This window comes from Kwoniella dejecticola, chromosome 5, assembly GCF_000512565.2.
Source record: "Kwoniella dejecticola CBS 10117 chromosome 5, complete sequence".
Taxonomy (NCBI): Eukaryota; Fungi; Basidiomycota; class Tremellomycetes; order Tremellales; family Cryptococcaceae; genus Kwoniella; species Kwoniella dejecticola.
Window position 1 is genome coordinate 798,808 of NC_089305.1, and position 16,236 is coordinate 815,043.

A 16,236-nucleotide genomic window follows, 5' to 3' on the forward strand; every position below is an offset into this window, starting at 1 on the left:
CGAGTGCTGGACGTTTCAAAGGTGAGAATAATTGCTGTGGTCTTCTCTACTCGCTTTTGTCTTCTTCCTTTCCTTGAGGTTACTACAGCCAAAATTTGTCCAGAGAAGGAGTGCACGAAATGACAGCTCACCTCGATGGATATCTACATTTCTCGGGAATAATTTGTGGATTGAACCGGTTGTGCCTGATCGATCATCCATCGTATTGAGAATGATGTCGTCACTTTCACTTCGTTTATGATCGAACCGGACCCTCAAAGCTGCATACTATCATATATTTGCCTTCTGGTTTGTCGGGGGTCCTAAATCATTCAGCGCAGCTCGCTTTGTCAAATTATCGAGGTTTCGTGTCTGCAACGGGAGGGAGTCGGGTCAGCAGAGCAAGGGAGAAAAGGGTGAAAGAATACAAGTGTGTGCCCAAATGTGGCGGGTTCGTAACCCAAAGGACGTGCTGAAACGCGCGCGCCGATCAGAAGTGGCACTTACGGCGTATCCTCCGAAAATCCTTCTCGAGCTTTTCCCTCGTCTTCTACCGCTCCAAATTTGACGATTTCGATGCCAAAATAATCCTCTTGATCAGGAGAATGCATCGAGCGCAAAAAGATCGACGTTGACATGATTCGAACATGCGAGCCAGAAGGCACGGGTTGAAGAGGTTTGAAAATTCTAGACCCGCCGAATAACCACTATCGCACAACGCCATTTGACAAAAACACTAAAAGTGCTGTCAACTATCTAATGTGTTTCATCTATTTTGTGTATATCTTGTGAAGCTAGGCCGAGCTATCATCGTGCGCGGAGTTCAGATCTGCGCGATGATACCTGGTCTGACCGCATTGTGACACCTCTGCACGAGGAGTCTTTGAGCATGACCGGTAGCATAATTGTCGATATTGTGGCGTCCGATTTTGCCTCGGGTTGCCACTCTGAAATTGTCATACGACGAGTCGATGAACGACGCGGACTGTGCGTCGTTGTATACTTGGAAGGGGTCCTTTGAATCTGCTATTGCTTCTTTGCTTCTCTCCATCATTCGTTAGCTCGTTTTCTCTTGTTCTTTTCTCTTTCCTTCTTTACAATGACATTTGTCGATAAATGATCAACGCCTTACAAGGTACATTATTCGCCTCCTCTCTAAGAAGCAGCTGTGGCAGTAAGCTCACTTTTGCAAAATTTGTAGTGACGTTTCCTCCCCATCATGACGACTTCCAGTGATCCCGCGAACACCGTAGACGGTCTGATCTTCGCATCACCACAAGGTCAAACCCTCCCGACCGAACTCGTCCTTCATGTCTTCGACATACTTGAAGCTCGACACGCATGTGGATCACTCGCTGCCATTCAGACTTGCTCGACGGCTATGTACCGAGGGGTCAGCCCTTTCCTCTATCGACACTTGTACCTGCTGCCGACAAGCTTCGAGCGACTTTTCCGTCATTTAGATCTCACACTGCATTCTCAGTCAGCGATGCCCGAGGATGAAGCGCAAGAACTGCTTCTCCCACCTGTCGACATCAATGATCACAAGGTGGAATGGATGGAGCTACCCAAGCTACTTCGATTCAGGTCTCTCTTCACTTTGGTCCGACAAATCACTCTGACATTCGACATGACTCGATCCGATCTCACTCCGGCAGTCAGGAAGGTCACGGGCGCTCTCGTAAGGTATTACCAAACGAGGCTCGAAATGGAAGGTCAGATACTCTTTCCAGACGTCAAGCGGATTCAGTTTTTAGGGTCGAGAAGTAACATACTCAAGCTCGGAACACTAGCGACCACTCTTGTTCTGGGATCCTGCGCTCGTCACCTGTGCTTCAAGTCGGTACTGCTGGACGAATCGTTCACCGAGCTGTTACAATGCATGAAAGAGAGTCCGGACACCATCATTTTCCACCAAGCTAAGCCAGTCGCTGTCCTAAAACTTGCCGGACGGTACACGATTCGAGCATCTTTCGAGCATCCAGCTGGCCCAGAGTATGACGGATTCTCAACTATACAAGGAGTGTCCAACTACATCGAACATATCACGACCAAAGGCGCTCCGGACATCAGTCCTCATGGTGATGGGACCACGACAAAGAAGCAATGCAGGATCGTGGCTCGTCGCGCTAAATTCACTGGCAATGATGGTCACAATGAAGGTTGCCTCGATGAAGAAATGCTTCAAACAGTTCGTGATACACTTGACCCGTGCTTGTACAGATTTCTCACTGGCGGGCCACCACCGCAGGACGCGTCAAGGAATCGTGAAGCGGCTAGCATCACGGACGGCATCACCATGATCACGAATGATGAGGCGGTGCATGAGCCTCCGTGTGAGATCTGCGGGGGTAAGTTTATTTGAACAGTCTTGCTGGACAGCCGAATCGTGCTGACGTGGTCCGAACTACAGAGCGCCTCTAAAGCTATGAGCAACAGTAGTAAAGTACGATACGAAACATATTCAACCGAGAAATTCCACCATGGGCGCAAGCTCAGTGTGGCAGAAGGTATGAGCCCTGTATAGCACCATTGAAAACCAATTTCTCATAATAATGTACGTAGAGCATCATCATGAATCCAATCCATGCCGAAACAGCCCTGAGAGACGAGTTCTCAGCAGATGACATCTGCTTGAACTTTTCGCCTCAGATTCCTGCACCGATAGAGATCCCGTTCTTGAGCATGGAATGCAGGCAGTCGAGGCATATAACAGCTACTCATCCCTCCCGTGTCATGATTGTATACGCGTGTGACTAAATCCTACGACCGAGATGAGGGCAATGTGTGCCAGTCGCTTCTCATATCGTCATGCACCGCTGGAAGCACACACCCACGCACACACATGTAAGCATGGGACTTTCCATTCTCCCTGAACACCTCTATGTCTCCGTTGTCCCAACAGATTCCCCTCGTCCATCATATACATGTCGTGAGGTGCTCAAGCTCCAAGAACAGGTCGACTGCCCATCAGAAGGTACTGAAAGCGTCACTTGCAAGATGGAAATTGTCGGAAACGTCAATCTCGAATTCTCCTCGCCTGGCGGCCAGATACTCCCACCTGAGCTCATCCTTCACGTTTTTGCCGTATTGGAAGCTCAAGCCGACTACCACACACTTCTCAGCTTACAGCGATGTTCTTCTTCCACTTACACCGTTTTGACTCCTCGCCTGTATCGACACCTTCCCTTGATTCCGACAATCCTTCAGCGATTGTTCCAGCCTTTCGCCTTACATAATAACCGACTGTTCCGGGTGACCGAGAATATCAGCAAAGTGATCATCTCGCAAGACCCCGTCGACCCGCTCGATATGAAGTCCCAAGCCCTATTCAAGTCGCACCAAATCACCCACCTCAGATCACTTCTCACATTGGTAAAGCACCTCACATTGACATGCGAGGACAATGGACCAATCGCAACTGGGCTGATCGAATATTCTCGTCTCAAAATACCTATCAGCAAAGTGATTCTCTTCCCCAACGTTCAGACGATCCGCTTCACCGGTACTGGAGATTCCAATTCCTCTTGGTCACCTGGACTGGTGACTCGCTTCTTAGCGATGGAGTCTAGACCGCACACTCTCTGTTTCGCACGCATCGATGCGCGTGCCCCTCTCGGAACGTATATCAGGATGTTCGACGTCGCCCTGCAGAAGGTCATCATACATGGATGTCGACAGAACACTCTCCCCAAATTCGGCAGGATCAGCCTCAGGATGTCTTACGCTAGAGAAGATCCAAAAATTTTTGATTTCCAACAGTACCATTACGCGAATGAGGATTATGGTCTGATAGCGGAAGATAGGGTGTCGGCGATATCAGACTCGATCGAGAGTAATTGGGAGTACAACCGTACGGGCTTAGCTAGGCCTTGGAGGATATTCACGGGTGATGGAATTAACGTAGAGAACGAGAAAACGGTAATAGCTTTAGTGAAAACGTTGAAGAAGAAGGTAGGATATGGTACGACCGTTGAAGATAGAGAGGATAGCGTGGTGTCAGCTTTCTTCCGATCTTTGAGCTGGACGACGGATGAAGAGGCATCGAAAGAGCCTCCCTGTGAGATATGTGGAGGTGATCTGACCTTCTGTCAGTACTGTGGAACAACAAGGGATCGCTCATGACTTCGATTCCTTACCATAGATCGTGTCTGAAACACCATGTGGTGCCAACACAGGCTGATTCCCATGATAGCTGGAACAGAGGAGGAGGCAGCAGCGAGGCAAACAGCAAGCCGAGCCAAAGCGGGTCAGAGCTTGAGATTCTTCTGTCAACATGCGTTGCATCGGTCCTGAACTGTCCATACTGAGCGACGTTACTGTTGTGTTAAGGGAATCTATGGTGTAAAAAGGGGAATTCACTCGTACACTTTCTCTGATATAGACATCTATCAGCTCATCCAATCCCTTCGACCGAAAAAGTGTATGATGCCAAACCTACCTCCGCAGACGGTGCAAGGTGATTCCTCAGCCTCTTCTCCTTTCGAGGTATACGAAATTAGCCCCACAAATGCCATGGCGCAGTCTCCAAGTGACCTTTTTCCCGGTTTGCTGCGGAGTCCTCCTTCTATGTCGTCCTCATTTTCGTTGGCCGATCCTCGTGAATCTGCATAAGCGTCAAGGGTTTCCTGCACCCAATCGTCTTCCGGCAATTCCGCAGCGAAGGAGGGTACAGCCTCAATAATTCCTTCTATGGTTTCGCTCGAGTCTACCGTATGCCCATCTCCACCAATCATCCTCCACGGTTTGCATGCGCCCTTTTGATGGTCGTTCAGACCTTGACTTGCTTTTATCAACGCCCAAGCACCCATTTCCTCGGCCGAACCGATGATACCGCGACTGAATGATAATCTGACTGTGTAATTACCCACAGAAGGTATCGCTTCTTTAGGTACGCCGTGCAATGTGATACTTTCCAGCTGATTTCGGGGGAAAAATTTTATCATTTTGGCGACGGAGTGGTCGGGATGTAACCACTTTACACAGAGATGTTTCGGTCGACAGCTTCTCCCAAGCACGCTAACCATCCACCATAAAGCGATCGGTCTGTTCACACACCCCACCACACATATCGAATGAACGTTACGAAGTATTTGCAAATTTGTCAGGAAGTCTGCAACTTTTTGAGAAGTGAAGATGAATTCTCGGCGATTCGACTCTCTTTCGGGTAGTAAGGTGACCTTCTCGATAAGTGTGAAGAGTAATCGAGCGCGAAGTACAGGACTGACTTTGAGTGGTGATTCGCAAGTGCGATAATCGGGGACAGTAGCTACGTATTCTGGAGATTGATAATTGCCAGGAAGCTCGAGACTACCGGTATAGTACTGCTGTGCATTCCGAGGGCTTGTTGTGCTGTCGTGGACGTCGAAGAACGGCCGGAAAAGCTTGGTCGCGGTGGACGCATCGAGACGAACATGTCGATAGAGGTAAGGGGAAGACAGATGGTACAGCGTCGATGAACATTGTTGGAGCGAGCATAAAGCTTCCTTGGCGCCCTGTCCCTCCAAGATAGATAGTGCGAGGTGTATGATCTCTGTTGGCAGTGTACGTCCCGCGGAGGAAGTGAGAGTGAGACCCGACTGCTTGGTTGCTTCTTCTGACAAAGTGGGGAATGTCATTGTGGTCGACATAGGCTAGAGAAGCGGGACTCGTCTCTGCAGATATGAAATAAAGAGAGAGAGAAGAAGACTTGTTCTTGTCTCACTTTTGTATACAGTGTGTGAAGAATGCAATCCCACAAGCTCGGGCCTGCACAGCACAGCAGATCTCTTACCACAGGTCCGAGCGGACGATTAAAGTGGAGGTAGGTCTGTCCGTTTCAGATTAAGCATAAGATTTTGCCTGAAACAAAACGAACAAGCTCATCTCTGATCGATATGCTGTTGACTGGCTCATATGCTCTGTACCACATGAGACCAGTCGCACCGTTGAGAGAGGCGGGGACGTTGAGGTGACTCACACACCCAAAGTCTTGCCTTTGTGTGACTGACCGCATCTGAGAGTGCATCTAACCGCACGCGTATGACAATCGCCTCCTCATCAGTCATCGTCTTACCGAGAGCCCCACTCTGCATGCTTCCAACTCATATCTCGCCATTGTTCGACTTCGCCTCGGCGTTCCCGCTGCTAGTCGTCTTCCATCTAGGCTCGCTGATCTGCCTTCTCGCTGTTCGGCCGGACCAATCGCGTCCACTTCCTCTTATTCCGAGGAAGGCCAAGGGAAGGAAGTCCAATGACGAGCATGGCGAATCATCGCAAAACGACCAGATATGCGATTGACGATACAATACGATACGATACAGCATCGTCCCACGTCGTGCATGTCCTCGACGTTTCAACTTCTATGCGATGACGAATGGGTCTCGCTAGCTTATACAAAGGATCACAGTATCCGAATGGGAAAATTTCATTTTCACGACGCAGAATTCGGATGAGACAGGTATATTCGGAATTGACAGAGAATAAGACGTGACCCACTACGAAGGCTGGAAGAGCTGTCAGCTTCTATGATCGACAAATCTCCACTTATCTCGGAGCAGATATCGCATGATCTCGTCGCATCAGCGTACAAAAAGCGTCTCTGTCTATCTCGGAAATCTGTTTCTGGACATCATCTCTCATCAGTTTTATCTTTCTCATACTGCTTGCTCGAAGCTGCATCTTCCACACAATTATCACGCAATCCTCTCGCTACTGACCCCAGATCCCACTACGAGGTTATACTGATCATCAACTTGTCTTACGATGTTGTTCACTAAATCTATTCTGCTCAGTGCTCTCATGGCCTTTGGCTTGGTAGCTTCTTTACCTGTCGAGGGTGATCTCAACGGTCTGATCAAGGTCAGAACGAACGGTGAAAGATGTGTAGGCCAGTAAGTCATACCGCTCTGTGACTCTTACCTCCTTAAATCCGACCATGTGGAGGGCTTCCTCGCTGACGTGCGTGAGCAGGTGTTACCCCGGTAAGAGAGAAGTGCCCACCAAGAAGCCTGTCGTAGAAGTACCGAATCACATAGGTACAGACGGAAAGCGATGTATCGGCCAGTGAGTCCGCATTCTTACATCATTCAGTGTGGAGTCGCCAGACTGAGTATACGGTGTAGATGTTATCCCGGCAAAAGGGACATACCCACTCCCACGAAAGGTATCATCGATGAACCCTCCAGAGAGATCGTTCCGGACGGGAAAAGATGTCTTGGCCAGTGAGTACTCACCACATCGCGCCTGCACCTGTAGTCCTCCACCAATCATGGGTGTCCAAGTGACTGACGAGGGGGTTACTCGTAGATGTCAATCAGGAAGGCGAGCTTCTCATCTCGAAAAGCCAATAAATGGACCGATTGGAAACGTGACCATTGATGTTCGTCCTGGTGAGATTGCTCCCGAAGGAAAACGATGTGTCGGACAGTAAGTTCCTTCTCGTACATTCGGAGCTCTGGCAAAGCACGAAGACTGACTGGAGATATTGGGTGCAGATGTAATTCCGGTAAGAGAGACCAAGAGGAAGAAAAATGTATTGGCCAACAATGTCAATCAACCAAGAGAGACGATCAGGAGAAGAGATGTATCGGACACCAGTAAGTGCTCTCTTGCATCGCGTCGCATCGCATCGCAACACATCACCTGGCTGGGTATCGTATTAGCTGACGATAATATCTTTTCCCCCTCGCGCCTCGAAAGATGCTCGCCTATGATCCGTTCCGATATTGAGTTCGAGAAGAAGTGCGTAGGCCAGTAAGTGTCCTATACTGCACACTCTCCAAGTGATCAAGATGTGACGATATACTAGGGTAGCTGATTTGCAGAACATCCGATTCAGATGTTATCCCATGTGAACGACTTGCAGGGCAAACAGGCCAGGAGGAACGCGGACATTTGTGAAGTACCGACCCCTTCCAACCCCTTGCTGTCTGATACTCTGTAGGGTATCTTCACGCTCATTGCAGACCTTCAAGACTCTGTTCATGACTATGATACTGTGTCCACCCTTGGTTACTCCTACAGTATGTCAATTGTCTTCAGGTCCTTCGCCGAATCGTCGATGAACGAAACATATAGCTTCGAATTATAATAAATGACACACAACGTGTCAAAGCATTGTAAACCCTCGCTTGCTCAATGGTCAATGATGGATATTGTCTATAGCTCTGAGCTGTATATAATGCATTGTGTGAGATGTGTGATGTGAAATGAATAATCGAGCTGTGCGCCCGGATTATGTCAATGATGCTACAACAGATGAATGGTTTGATTGAATCTTATTGCGAACTTCTCGGTACCCCTTTACCCGCGCCCGCGCTAATCTTCGTTAGTCTAACTTTGCGTGTGTGAATTCTACTTGTCTTATACCAATCTCGTACTATCTTGCAATTTCTTCTCGTCCTGTCTCGCCGCCGGCAGAGTGGAAGCCAACATCCCAACTTGCGGTGTCTTATCCGAGATCTTCTGTAATCCCTCTTCTAGCTCTTCAAGTTTGGCTGTTGTCACATGTGGACCTGTTCCCATGTGAGCATTGACGAGTTCGATGAATTTGTGCGCTAGTTCTGGACCTTCTCGAATTAACACCTGTAACGTTTGGACAGTTCAGCTTGTTGCCCTTAGCCTCTCAGATGTCAAAAGGAGAAGGAGCAGGGAAAGACAAACTGACTATGACTACTTCGACTGCGATGAGGAGGATGATGATGACTTCCATCCTGTGTCCCGATGACTATGCGCAGTCGCAATCAAGATGACATGTGCAAGTCAGCGAAAGCGCCATTTAATGTAGAAAACGCTCGACGACTTGAACCCGAAGCGCCTCGGACTGACCTCTGTCAATAATGCTCGAAGTGTACTTTGTACTTCTTGGGCATAGTCCAATTTCTTGTTAAATGCATCTATGCGTTCTTTGATCTCGAACTCAGAGGCGATCGAGTCGAAGTAGGCTTCGAGACAGAGTGCGAGTCAAGTCAGCTCTGCTTAATCTCGTAAACCATACGTCGATCGGGTGACGCAAAGGCAAGGATTCAGCTGGCTCACACTCAAGTTCCGGTTCACTCCAGTAAAACTCAGGTGTATCGTCTAGACCTCCACCAGAAGTATTGACGGCCATTCTGAGTGTCATCAATTCGCCCATCTTGCGAATGACCTCTTTCCTATCTAGTGGCTGACGGCCTGTCCGCTGAAGAGCTCTAGGTAAGGTCGATACACCTGCAATATGGTTGTCCAGCCGGTCCTCCAATACCGACAAGGACGAAGATCGGGAGAGCGAGAGAGATAGTGTGTATCGAGCGAGGAGTGATGCTAATGAGGGAGAAGGTGAGAATGTCGATAATTCCGGTGGTCGACCAAGGAGAATCAAATTACCCAGAATATGGGTTTTGCTGCATTGTGACATGACCTAATCAGCACATTTATTACAAGCTTTTTTGCCTGAACTACCTTAAAGTGGGTCATATGAATAGCAAAAATGTATACTCACGCAGTAGGATCAACAACAAAATCGACTTCCTCTACTTCGTACTCCTTGGCCTCGAGTCGTCCACTTTCAACATCCCATCCTTTCTTACGTATCACATCCCTCAGAAATCCTCTGCCTTCTTCTTCCGTCAAGCCCCAAGTAACAAAGTTACCCGAAGGGAACACCCAGATCTCCCCTTTTTCGCCATATCCAAAACCCATCTCTCCTCTTTCTTGGGTCCGCGAATTCCTGTACTCGATATCACGTAGTACTTCATCTTGTTCACTCTCCACCCACTCTACTTCCAAGCTCTTTTTACTGCCACTACTACTATTGCTAACGCTCTGCATCGGAAGCAAGTCTTTGGACCGGATAGTACGTTCGACGCCTCCCCTGCCTTTCCAAGGTGAAATCACAAATGCCCTATCTCGATCACCCTCCGGCACTTCGTCCCACGGCACACCCAGTGTCTTCAGCACCCCGCCCAAAGCTAGCAAGTCGTATTTCTCGGCGGTCGTATGTGCTATACACTGTAAGACTGGTCCTCTAGTACTTGAAGGAGCGTTCCTCAGGGGCTGAGAAGCAGCTTCGAGTCGCCGTTTGGGCGGTTTATGCGATGCGGGTAATTTCGGTGTTCGGTTGCTATTGTTGTTATTGTTATTGTTGTTCTGGCGTTGCCCAGAGAATGAAGAGGCGTGCCTACTACCAAGGAAGGGCAAGGGAGCTCGAGATGGACAGATGATTGGCTTCAAGCATTGTGAGCAAAGTGGTTGAAGCCGAGAGCGCGATGATGGTCCAGCTTGGACGAATGTGCGTATCGAGCGTGAGAACATGTCGGCAATGGTCGACCGTCTGAGTGCGTTCACTCGAGCACGGCCAAGCTGTCCAGACACGCGAAGACTGATCTTGAGGCACTTAGTCTGAAGACCGACAGAGGCGTGCGTGGCTGACTGAGCTCTCGAAATAAGGCTGAGAGCGATAGATACGGACGACGAAGGGCGATAACAATTACTAAAATGCGAAACCGAAAGACGTCGTCAAAGGTCGCTTATGCCGACGGAACAAGACAAGATGATATTGTGGCATGACGTGGATTAATCATCAACCGGTTATTACTGGACCGAGTCAACGTTAAACCCAGGCAGGCAGAGATTCCCAAAGACCACTCTTGTCAATAGAATTCTTGGGATCTTTCCTGCATTTCGATCACTAAGAGCAGCTGAGTGGCCTTGGAGTCAGCAAGCGAGAGAGCAACACCATGTCGAGTCTAGCTGCCCAAGTGATATTACATCCCAAGTTCAGCCAGGGTCTAGCTGTTCTAGCTACGACTATTGGTAGAGATAAGGTATGTTGAACCCCTGCTCCTTCCAACAGACTCGAACTGGAGCGTTAAGCTGTTTCTAATGGTTTGATGAGTGCAGGCATATCGATTGATCCAATATCTCTCAAGACTCATCGCATGGTCATTACTCCGTCGAGGCGATGTCGAAGCTGCTGCGCGATGGGAAGGACTGAAAAACGGTCTAGCCACCGCCAGAAGGGGTTAGTAGTCACATCAGCTTCGAAAATTATCGCATTAATCGGCAATCGTGCTGATGACCGATTGCTGTGTAGTGATGCGATTGTTCAGACCCGCTGAATTCTTACAGTCAGCTATGACCCTCGCTCAGAAGCCAGTGTGAGTCAGCTGAAGCGAACGCACATATGTTCAACCGTCATAGCTGATTCAGTATTACTGGGATTGATATCACAGCACGAATCTCAGGGGTCCTGCTCAAGTCGCACATCTCGCTCAAATAGGCCGACAACTAGGATACGCAGGTTTCTTCACCAACGATATGATCCTTTGGTTGGGCCAAGTCAGGTTTTTGAAGCTTGATAAAGTGTACGTTGGCCTTCTTTCGCACCGATATATGATGATTACCACGACATTGCCTTGCTTGTCTTGGTATTTCACTTGATGACGAATATTTTACTGACCGATGCTTGTCGATGTTCATCGCAGTCAATTGGAAAGGTTTCAGCGATTGACTTTCAAATTCTGGTTATCCGGTATAATCTTCTCCTTGATCTCCTCGTCCGCATCGATGGTCAAGCTCCGAGCAGATAGTAAGCGATTCCGACTCAGCGCTGAAGTATCACGAAGAGAGAGTAGCGAGAAAGGTCCCGACGAACGATCTAGGGAAGAAGGCGAGCGTAGGGAAAGGGGAAGAGCAATGTTAGCGTATGTCCTCTTCGTCTTCTTCTTTCTCTCAGCTATACAGCTCCTTCTGTTCGCACAGGATCAAAAAGTCTGAGCTGATGAGATGGGGTAAATGATGGTGCTAGCCAAAGGCAAACACTGCTTTCTCAATTGATCATTGATTCTTGCGATATCTGGATCCCAGCTACTGGATTGGGCTATACCAACGTCAACGATGGTGTCTTGGGTGCTTTAGGGTAAGCTACGAGATGACGCCGAACTGATATAGACATGGGCAATAAGCTGATTTGATGGGTTTGATAGTGCAATCACCTCGTACATGTCTCTGCAGACTCAATGGAGGAAACATGCTGCTGCAGGTGTGAGGAAGAATCTTTGATATCAGATGTCTCGAGAACGGTTATCTGCGCTTCAGAGAGGTTGAGGGGCATTGTCGCGAGGTGTCTGCTGAGGGGGATCATGTATGTGTAAAGTAGATTTTTGTATACGTATGCGTATTCTGGACGATATGAGATCGTATTTCATCTGAACAGTACTTCAACGCAGCTTCAAGGGTGTGCATAAACTGCAAAAGATGGCACGCCGTTCGTCTTACCGTGTATTTTCGGTTGTGCAGGGTGTGAATTGAAAAGTCATCCGCTTGTCGGCTTCATACACAATTGCAATACCTTTAACGTCAACTTCACCGTATTCCATTTCGGCTCATTATTGTTTTGCTCAATGACCACATTTTACACTATATACCGTCAATAATCTTAGCTCTCCCTCTAGTTATCTTCGGAAGCGCCTTTACCCTTGCTACATCATAAGCAAGCAAGCAAGCAAGCAAGCAAGCAAGCAAGCAAGCAAGCAAGGGATCTTCGGAAATCACTTCAGTCAAGAAAGTCATACCCCTCCAATCCGTTTCCACCGGTCGATCCTCTCAATTCCTCAAAATCCTTAACAGAGCATCAAGACATATTCCTGGCCTAATAACAAAAAAAAAAAACACAATGCTAGGACTAGGTAAAATCGGTCACTGGATGTTCGACCTGATAGCTATCTCGACGATCATAGCTGGAGTCAAGAAAAATACGGGGTATGGGTGAGTTTGCATTTGCATTTGCATTTGCGTTTGCGTCTCGGGTCATCAGGGCTTGAGATGCGGGTGCTACGATGCTGATATTGTCTAATCGCTCACTCTCTGATCCATTTCCACCTCCTTCACCTTCACCTTTCCACCTCACCTCACACCTCACACCTCACCTCACCTCACCTCACCTCACCTCACCTCACCTCACCTCACCTCTCACCTCACCTCACCTCACCTCCTCCCTGCACCTCACCCTCCTCACATTCCATCCTATCCTACCACATACCTGGATCCCTCGTCGACATCGACGTCGATAGCTTCCATCTCGGATTGATACAAGATACGGCTATCCGCGGATTCCTCGACTCGTATTTCCAATTAGGCGAGACGGTCTTTGGGATAATCAGTGGGTACGTGGTGAATTCGAGGTACTTCAAACGACAAGTAGAATAGGTCGAAAGCAAGTCAAGTCAAGTGGAGAGACAGAATGCAATTTCATCGCATTCGCACGAGGAAGATTACTCGAATCATAGCGAATTGGAGTAAAGCGTGCGGCCATGGGCATGAATAGCAGAAATTACGGGATTCATGTTGCGTGTAGATCAGGAGATTAGGGAGGATCTTGGATGGGATGCAGGAAGTCAAGGTGATGCTCAAGGTGAACGTAATAAAATTGGACTTCACCATGGTGTGGATCTTGTATAAGCCAGTTGTACTCTTTTGGATATGTACTCGTACTCCTCTGCTTCACTGTCTCGTCTTAGCGTTCAATGCCCGGCTCATTAGCTCAGCTGCTCGTTCGTCATGTGAGTCTGAGCATGGAAAGTACTGGAACATGAACATGTCATCTATATCATACAACCGAACTAGGCCAATTACGCTACGTGTTCAACCCAAACTCTCTCCCAAACTCCCTCCAATCGCGCTGGCTAATACTAGTACTCCTCGCACTGGCTTCAACCTCAGTCTCCGCTCCGTCATCAACATCCGATGCACCTTCATTCTCCACCTCCATCTCCGTATCATTATCATCGGCTTCACTCAGACCTGCCGATGCACCAAGAGCCAGGGTCGTACCCATAGCCGCATTTCTTTTCGCTCTTCTTCTAATCGTTCCACTTGACCCACTTCCACTTGCGCTTCCTGAACCACTCCCATTCCCACTGCCGCTACCGCTGCCAGACGATCCGCCACTTCCACCTACGACGCTATGTCCTCTATCCCTCAATCGCGTGGGAGTGACTGTCTCTGCTGAGTCAGAGCCCGATAATGATGTTGACGTCGACGCCGAGGATATCGAGGTGTCCCGCGTCATGGGTGTCGCTACTGGTTCTGTGTTTGTAGCCTACGTTCAGGAAAATGCGCATGATCAGCCCAGCCCAACGACAATGAATTCAAGGTAAGTGTCTTAGACTTACTCCTGCTGTAGGCTCGATCCGTCTCGACCTAGCCAGATTCCCATCCAAGCTGGACTTCAGCTCTCCCCATTCTTCCCTTCGCCGGTCTTTCGGCTGAGCCCTGACGTCGGAAATCCCATGACCCGTAGCTGGATTATGGACTTGGTGTGCACCGGGACCTTTATTATCTGATCCATCTATTGTCTTTCTCTCATTCTCAATCTTGGCCTTGGATTTGCCGTTGCCGTTTCGGACGAGCGAGATGATGGTGAATGCCAGTATGGAGGAAGAGAAGGTGATCGAGATGGAGATTGGAGGAAGGAGTAGAAGAGGTGGTAGAGGGTGTGAAGCGAGTATCCACCTGTGTCGCATACAAACACACATCAATCAGCTCCGAGGTCAATTTGGTTTTATTAGAGGATTAAGCGATGGGAGTTGCCTCACCTTATACCGGTCGGTCTAGGGGTGAGCCGGACTAGGACCCAGCCGGTGGTCTTGACCTCCCTTGAAGGGGGTTTACATTTCTCTCCGATGGAATCTCTGTCTTCGAAAAGATCTTCCCGACCTGATACACATACCAGAATATTCAGCTACGTGATGTGGCCTGACATTCGGTGCAGCAGTACAATTACTCAAGATTGTATTGAGGCAGACTCACCTATACTGACATAGCCACTTCCGACCGTCATCTCAGGTAATCGTCCAGGCTTGAGAATGACTCCCTCCATGAGGTCCTTCTTGAGCGGGACGACGTCTTTGCCTCTTTCTCTACTTGAAAATCCACCTTTCGCTCTTCTTTCGCGTATCTTCGCTGTCGGTACGGAGTAGCCCAGCAGCCTCGAAGGACATAGCGATCTGAAGGGATAGGGGATGATGCAGGGAAGGTTGGATGTGGGTAAGACTGGTAAAGAGATGAAAGGAGAAGCGAGTGGTGCAGGAGGAAGTGACTACGACAGAAGTCAACCGTTAGATGGGCTTCTGAGATGAGCATATGGTCTCGTGATGCGAGTCAAGCTTACAGGCTGGGCAGCTGTGATCAACACTCGCTCAGGTTGGTTCAACGCTCTCAGCTCGAGAGATAGCATAAAGTTGCCTAAGAGTCAAAGTAAATGATCAGCCGATTAATCGACGAATGAGGGAATGGGGACCTCCATGAAAGGCTCACCCATTTCATCGGTCGTACCCTTGGTAGGTCTGACCAGCTCCAACTCAACTTGAACATCGTATCGCAGATCCTGCTCAATCTTGTCCAGAGGAAAATAGACGGTCGCATGGGGCGGTCGATGGTGTTTTGATCTGGACTCATTTTAAGTCAGAGAAAGAATTTTTCGACCATTATTGATATGCCCGTCGTGGTACCGACGAGCTGCGACGTGAAAGTACCGGAAGCTTACCCATAATACAACCACCCCTCAACCTCGATGTTTCCACCAATCTTCCAGGACCAGAAGAACGCGCCCACAGCCAACATCGAAAAGATACTCGAGGCCAAAAATAGGAATCCTAGTAAGAGGAGCTTGAGGACGATCGATATCGTTATAGGGGACGTAATTGCGTGTTGGATCAAGCTTGTAGGGATGATTATGCTGATATCCCCAAAGCAGATAGAAGGAAGCTCATCCTCAGCTTCAAGCAATCCCGGTTGAACGTATAGAGATATTGAAATGTGTGTATCAGGGGAGAAACTTACGGGGCACCCAGGAAGATAAGTAGGCTTCTGATGAATTGCCTTGTCTCAGCCCAGGTGATAGGAGGTTCGACATCAGGATGCAACCTCTTCATCTCTCGGTAAAACTTGATCCTCCTTCGCGCTGCTTCGGGATCCTGCGCGGCATCGTAAGGGTCCGGTAAGAGCGGTGAAGGTGTTCGGGGAGGTTCGACTGGCATATCAAACTATCAGTCACCCGCTTCTACGCGTTCTCGTCTAATCTGGTTGACTGTCCAAAAATTCGATGATAGAGAGGTAGAGAGGATCAAGGAAAACTGATTCCCATAGCCGGTGACGGTTTGGTGTTTACATGATTTGAACCTGTGATGATTGTAAGCGTGCCTGAAAGTGAACGTGGGATTCTGGATGATGACGAAAGAGAAAATGGTGGTAACGCCAAGAAGTGCATGGTGATGATGATCAGAAATCACTTTTACA

At 48.6% G+C, this 16,236-nt stretch overlaps 8 protein-coding genes across 8 annotated transcripts; 5 read left to right on the forward strand and 3 right to left on the reverse strand.

Annotated features, from left to right (window-relative positions):
• Nucleotides 1-1,198: 1,198 nt before the first annotated feature.
• I303_104391 (uncharacterized protein) lies at nt 1,199-2,403 on the forward strand (the record flags this gene model as incomplete). The annotated part of the gene is made up of 2 exons (XM_018407928.1): nt 1,199-2,330; nt 2,393-2,403. The coding sequence occupies 2 exons, from the start codon at nt 1,199-1,201 to the stop codon at nt 2,401-2,403; spliced, it is 1,143 nt and encodes a 380-aa protein (XP_018263139.1).
• Nucleotides 2,404-2,979: 576 nt separating this feature from the next.
• Nucleotides 2,980-4,275, forward strand: I303_104392 (uncharacterized protein; the record flags this gene model as incomplete). Its single annotated transcript, XM_018407927.1, has 2 exons — nt 2,980-4,069; nt 4,175-4,275. 2 exons carry the CDS (start codon nt 2,980-2,982, stop codon nt 4,273-4,275), a joined length of 1,191 nt encoding a protein of 396 aa, XP_018263138.1.
• Nucleotides 4,276-4,337: 62 nt separating this feature from the next.
• I303_104393 (uncharacterized protein) lies at nt 4,338-5,597 on the reverse strand (the record flags this gene model as incomplete). The annotated part of the gene is made up of 2 exons (XM_018407926.1): nt 4,338-4,354; nt 4,421-5,597. The coding sequence occupies 2 exons, from the start codon at nt 5,595-5,597 to the stop codon at nt 4,338-4,340; spliced, it is 1,194 nt and encodes a 397-aa protein (XP_018263137.1).
• A 1,162-nt stretch (nt 5,598-6,759) lies between these two features.
• Nucleotides 6,760-7,560, forward strand: I303_104394 (uncharacterized protein; the record flags this gene model as incomplete). The annotated part of the gene is made up of 5 exons (XM_018407925.1): nt 6,760-6,851; nt 6,931-7,023; nt 7,083-7,181; nt 7,267-7,386; nt 7,455-7,560. The coding sequence occupies 5 exons, from the start codon at nt 6,760-6,762 to the stop codon at nt 7,558-7,560; spliced, it is 510 nt and encodes a 169-aa protein (XP_018263136.1).
• A 762-nt stretch (nt 7,561-8,322) lies between these two features.
• I303_104395 (uncharacterized protein) lies at nt 8,323-10,251 on the reverse strand (the record flags this gene model as incomplete). Its single annotated transcript, XM_018407924.1, has 5 exons — nt 8,323-8,544; nt 8,627-8,686; nt 8,788-8,903; nt 8,998-9,341; nt 9,440-10,251. The coding sequence occupies 5 exons, from the start codon at nt 10,249-10,251 to the stop codon at nt 8,323-8,325; spliced, it is 1,554 nt and encodes a 517-aa protein (XP_018263135.1).
• Nucleotides 10,252-10,676: 425 nt separating this feature from the next.
• On the forward strand, nt 10,677-12,000 carry I303_104396 (uncharacterized protein; the record flags this gene model as incomplete). The annotated part of the gene is made up of 7 exons (XM_065968952.1): nt 10,677-10,763; nt 10,840-10,960; nt 11,033-11,096; nt 11,172-11,303; nt 11,424-11,642; nt 11,747-11,857; nt 11,925-12,000. The coding sequence occupies 7 exons, from the start codon at nt 10,677-10,679 to the stop codon at nt 11,998-12,000; spliced, it is 810 nt and encodes a 269-aa protein (XP_065825024.1).
• A 613-nt stretch (nt 12,001-12,613) lies between these two features.
• Nucleotides 12,614-13,146, forward strand: I303_104397 (uncharacterized protein; the record flags this gene model as incomplete). The annotated part of the gene is made up of 2 exons (XM_018407922.1): nt 12,614-12,705; nt 13,011-13,146. The coding sequence occupies 2 exons, from the start codon at nt 12,614-12,616 to the stop codon at nt 13,144-13,146; spliced, it is 228 nt and encodes a 75-aa protein (XP_018263133.1).
• Nucleotides 13,147-13,573: 427 nt separating this feature from the next.
• On the reverse strand, nt 13,574-15,977 carry I303_104398 (uncharacterized protein; the record flags this gene model as incomplete). Its single annotated transcript, XM_018407921.1, has 8 exons — nt 13,574-14,038; nt 14,112-14,451; nt 14,535-14,655; nt 14,749-15,037; nt 15,110-15,183; nt 15,256-15,386; nt 15,485-15,676; nt 15,781-15,977. 8 exons carry the CDS (start codon nt 15,975-15,977, stop codon nt 13,574-13,576), a joined length of 1,809 nt encoding a protein of 602 aa, XP_018263132.1.
• Nucleotides 15,978-16,236: the final 259 nt, after the last annotated feature.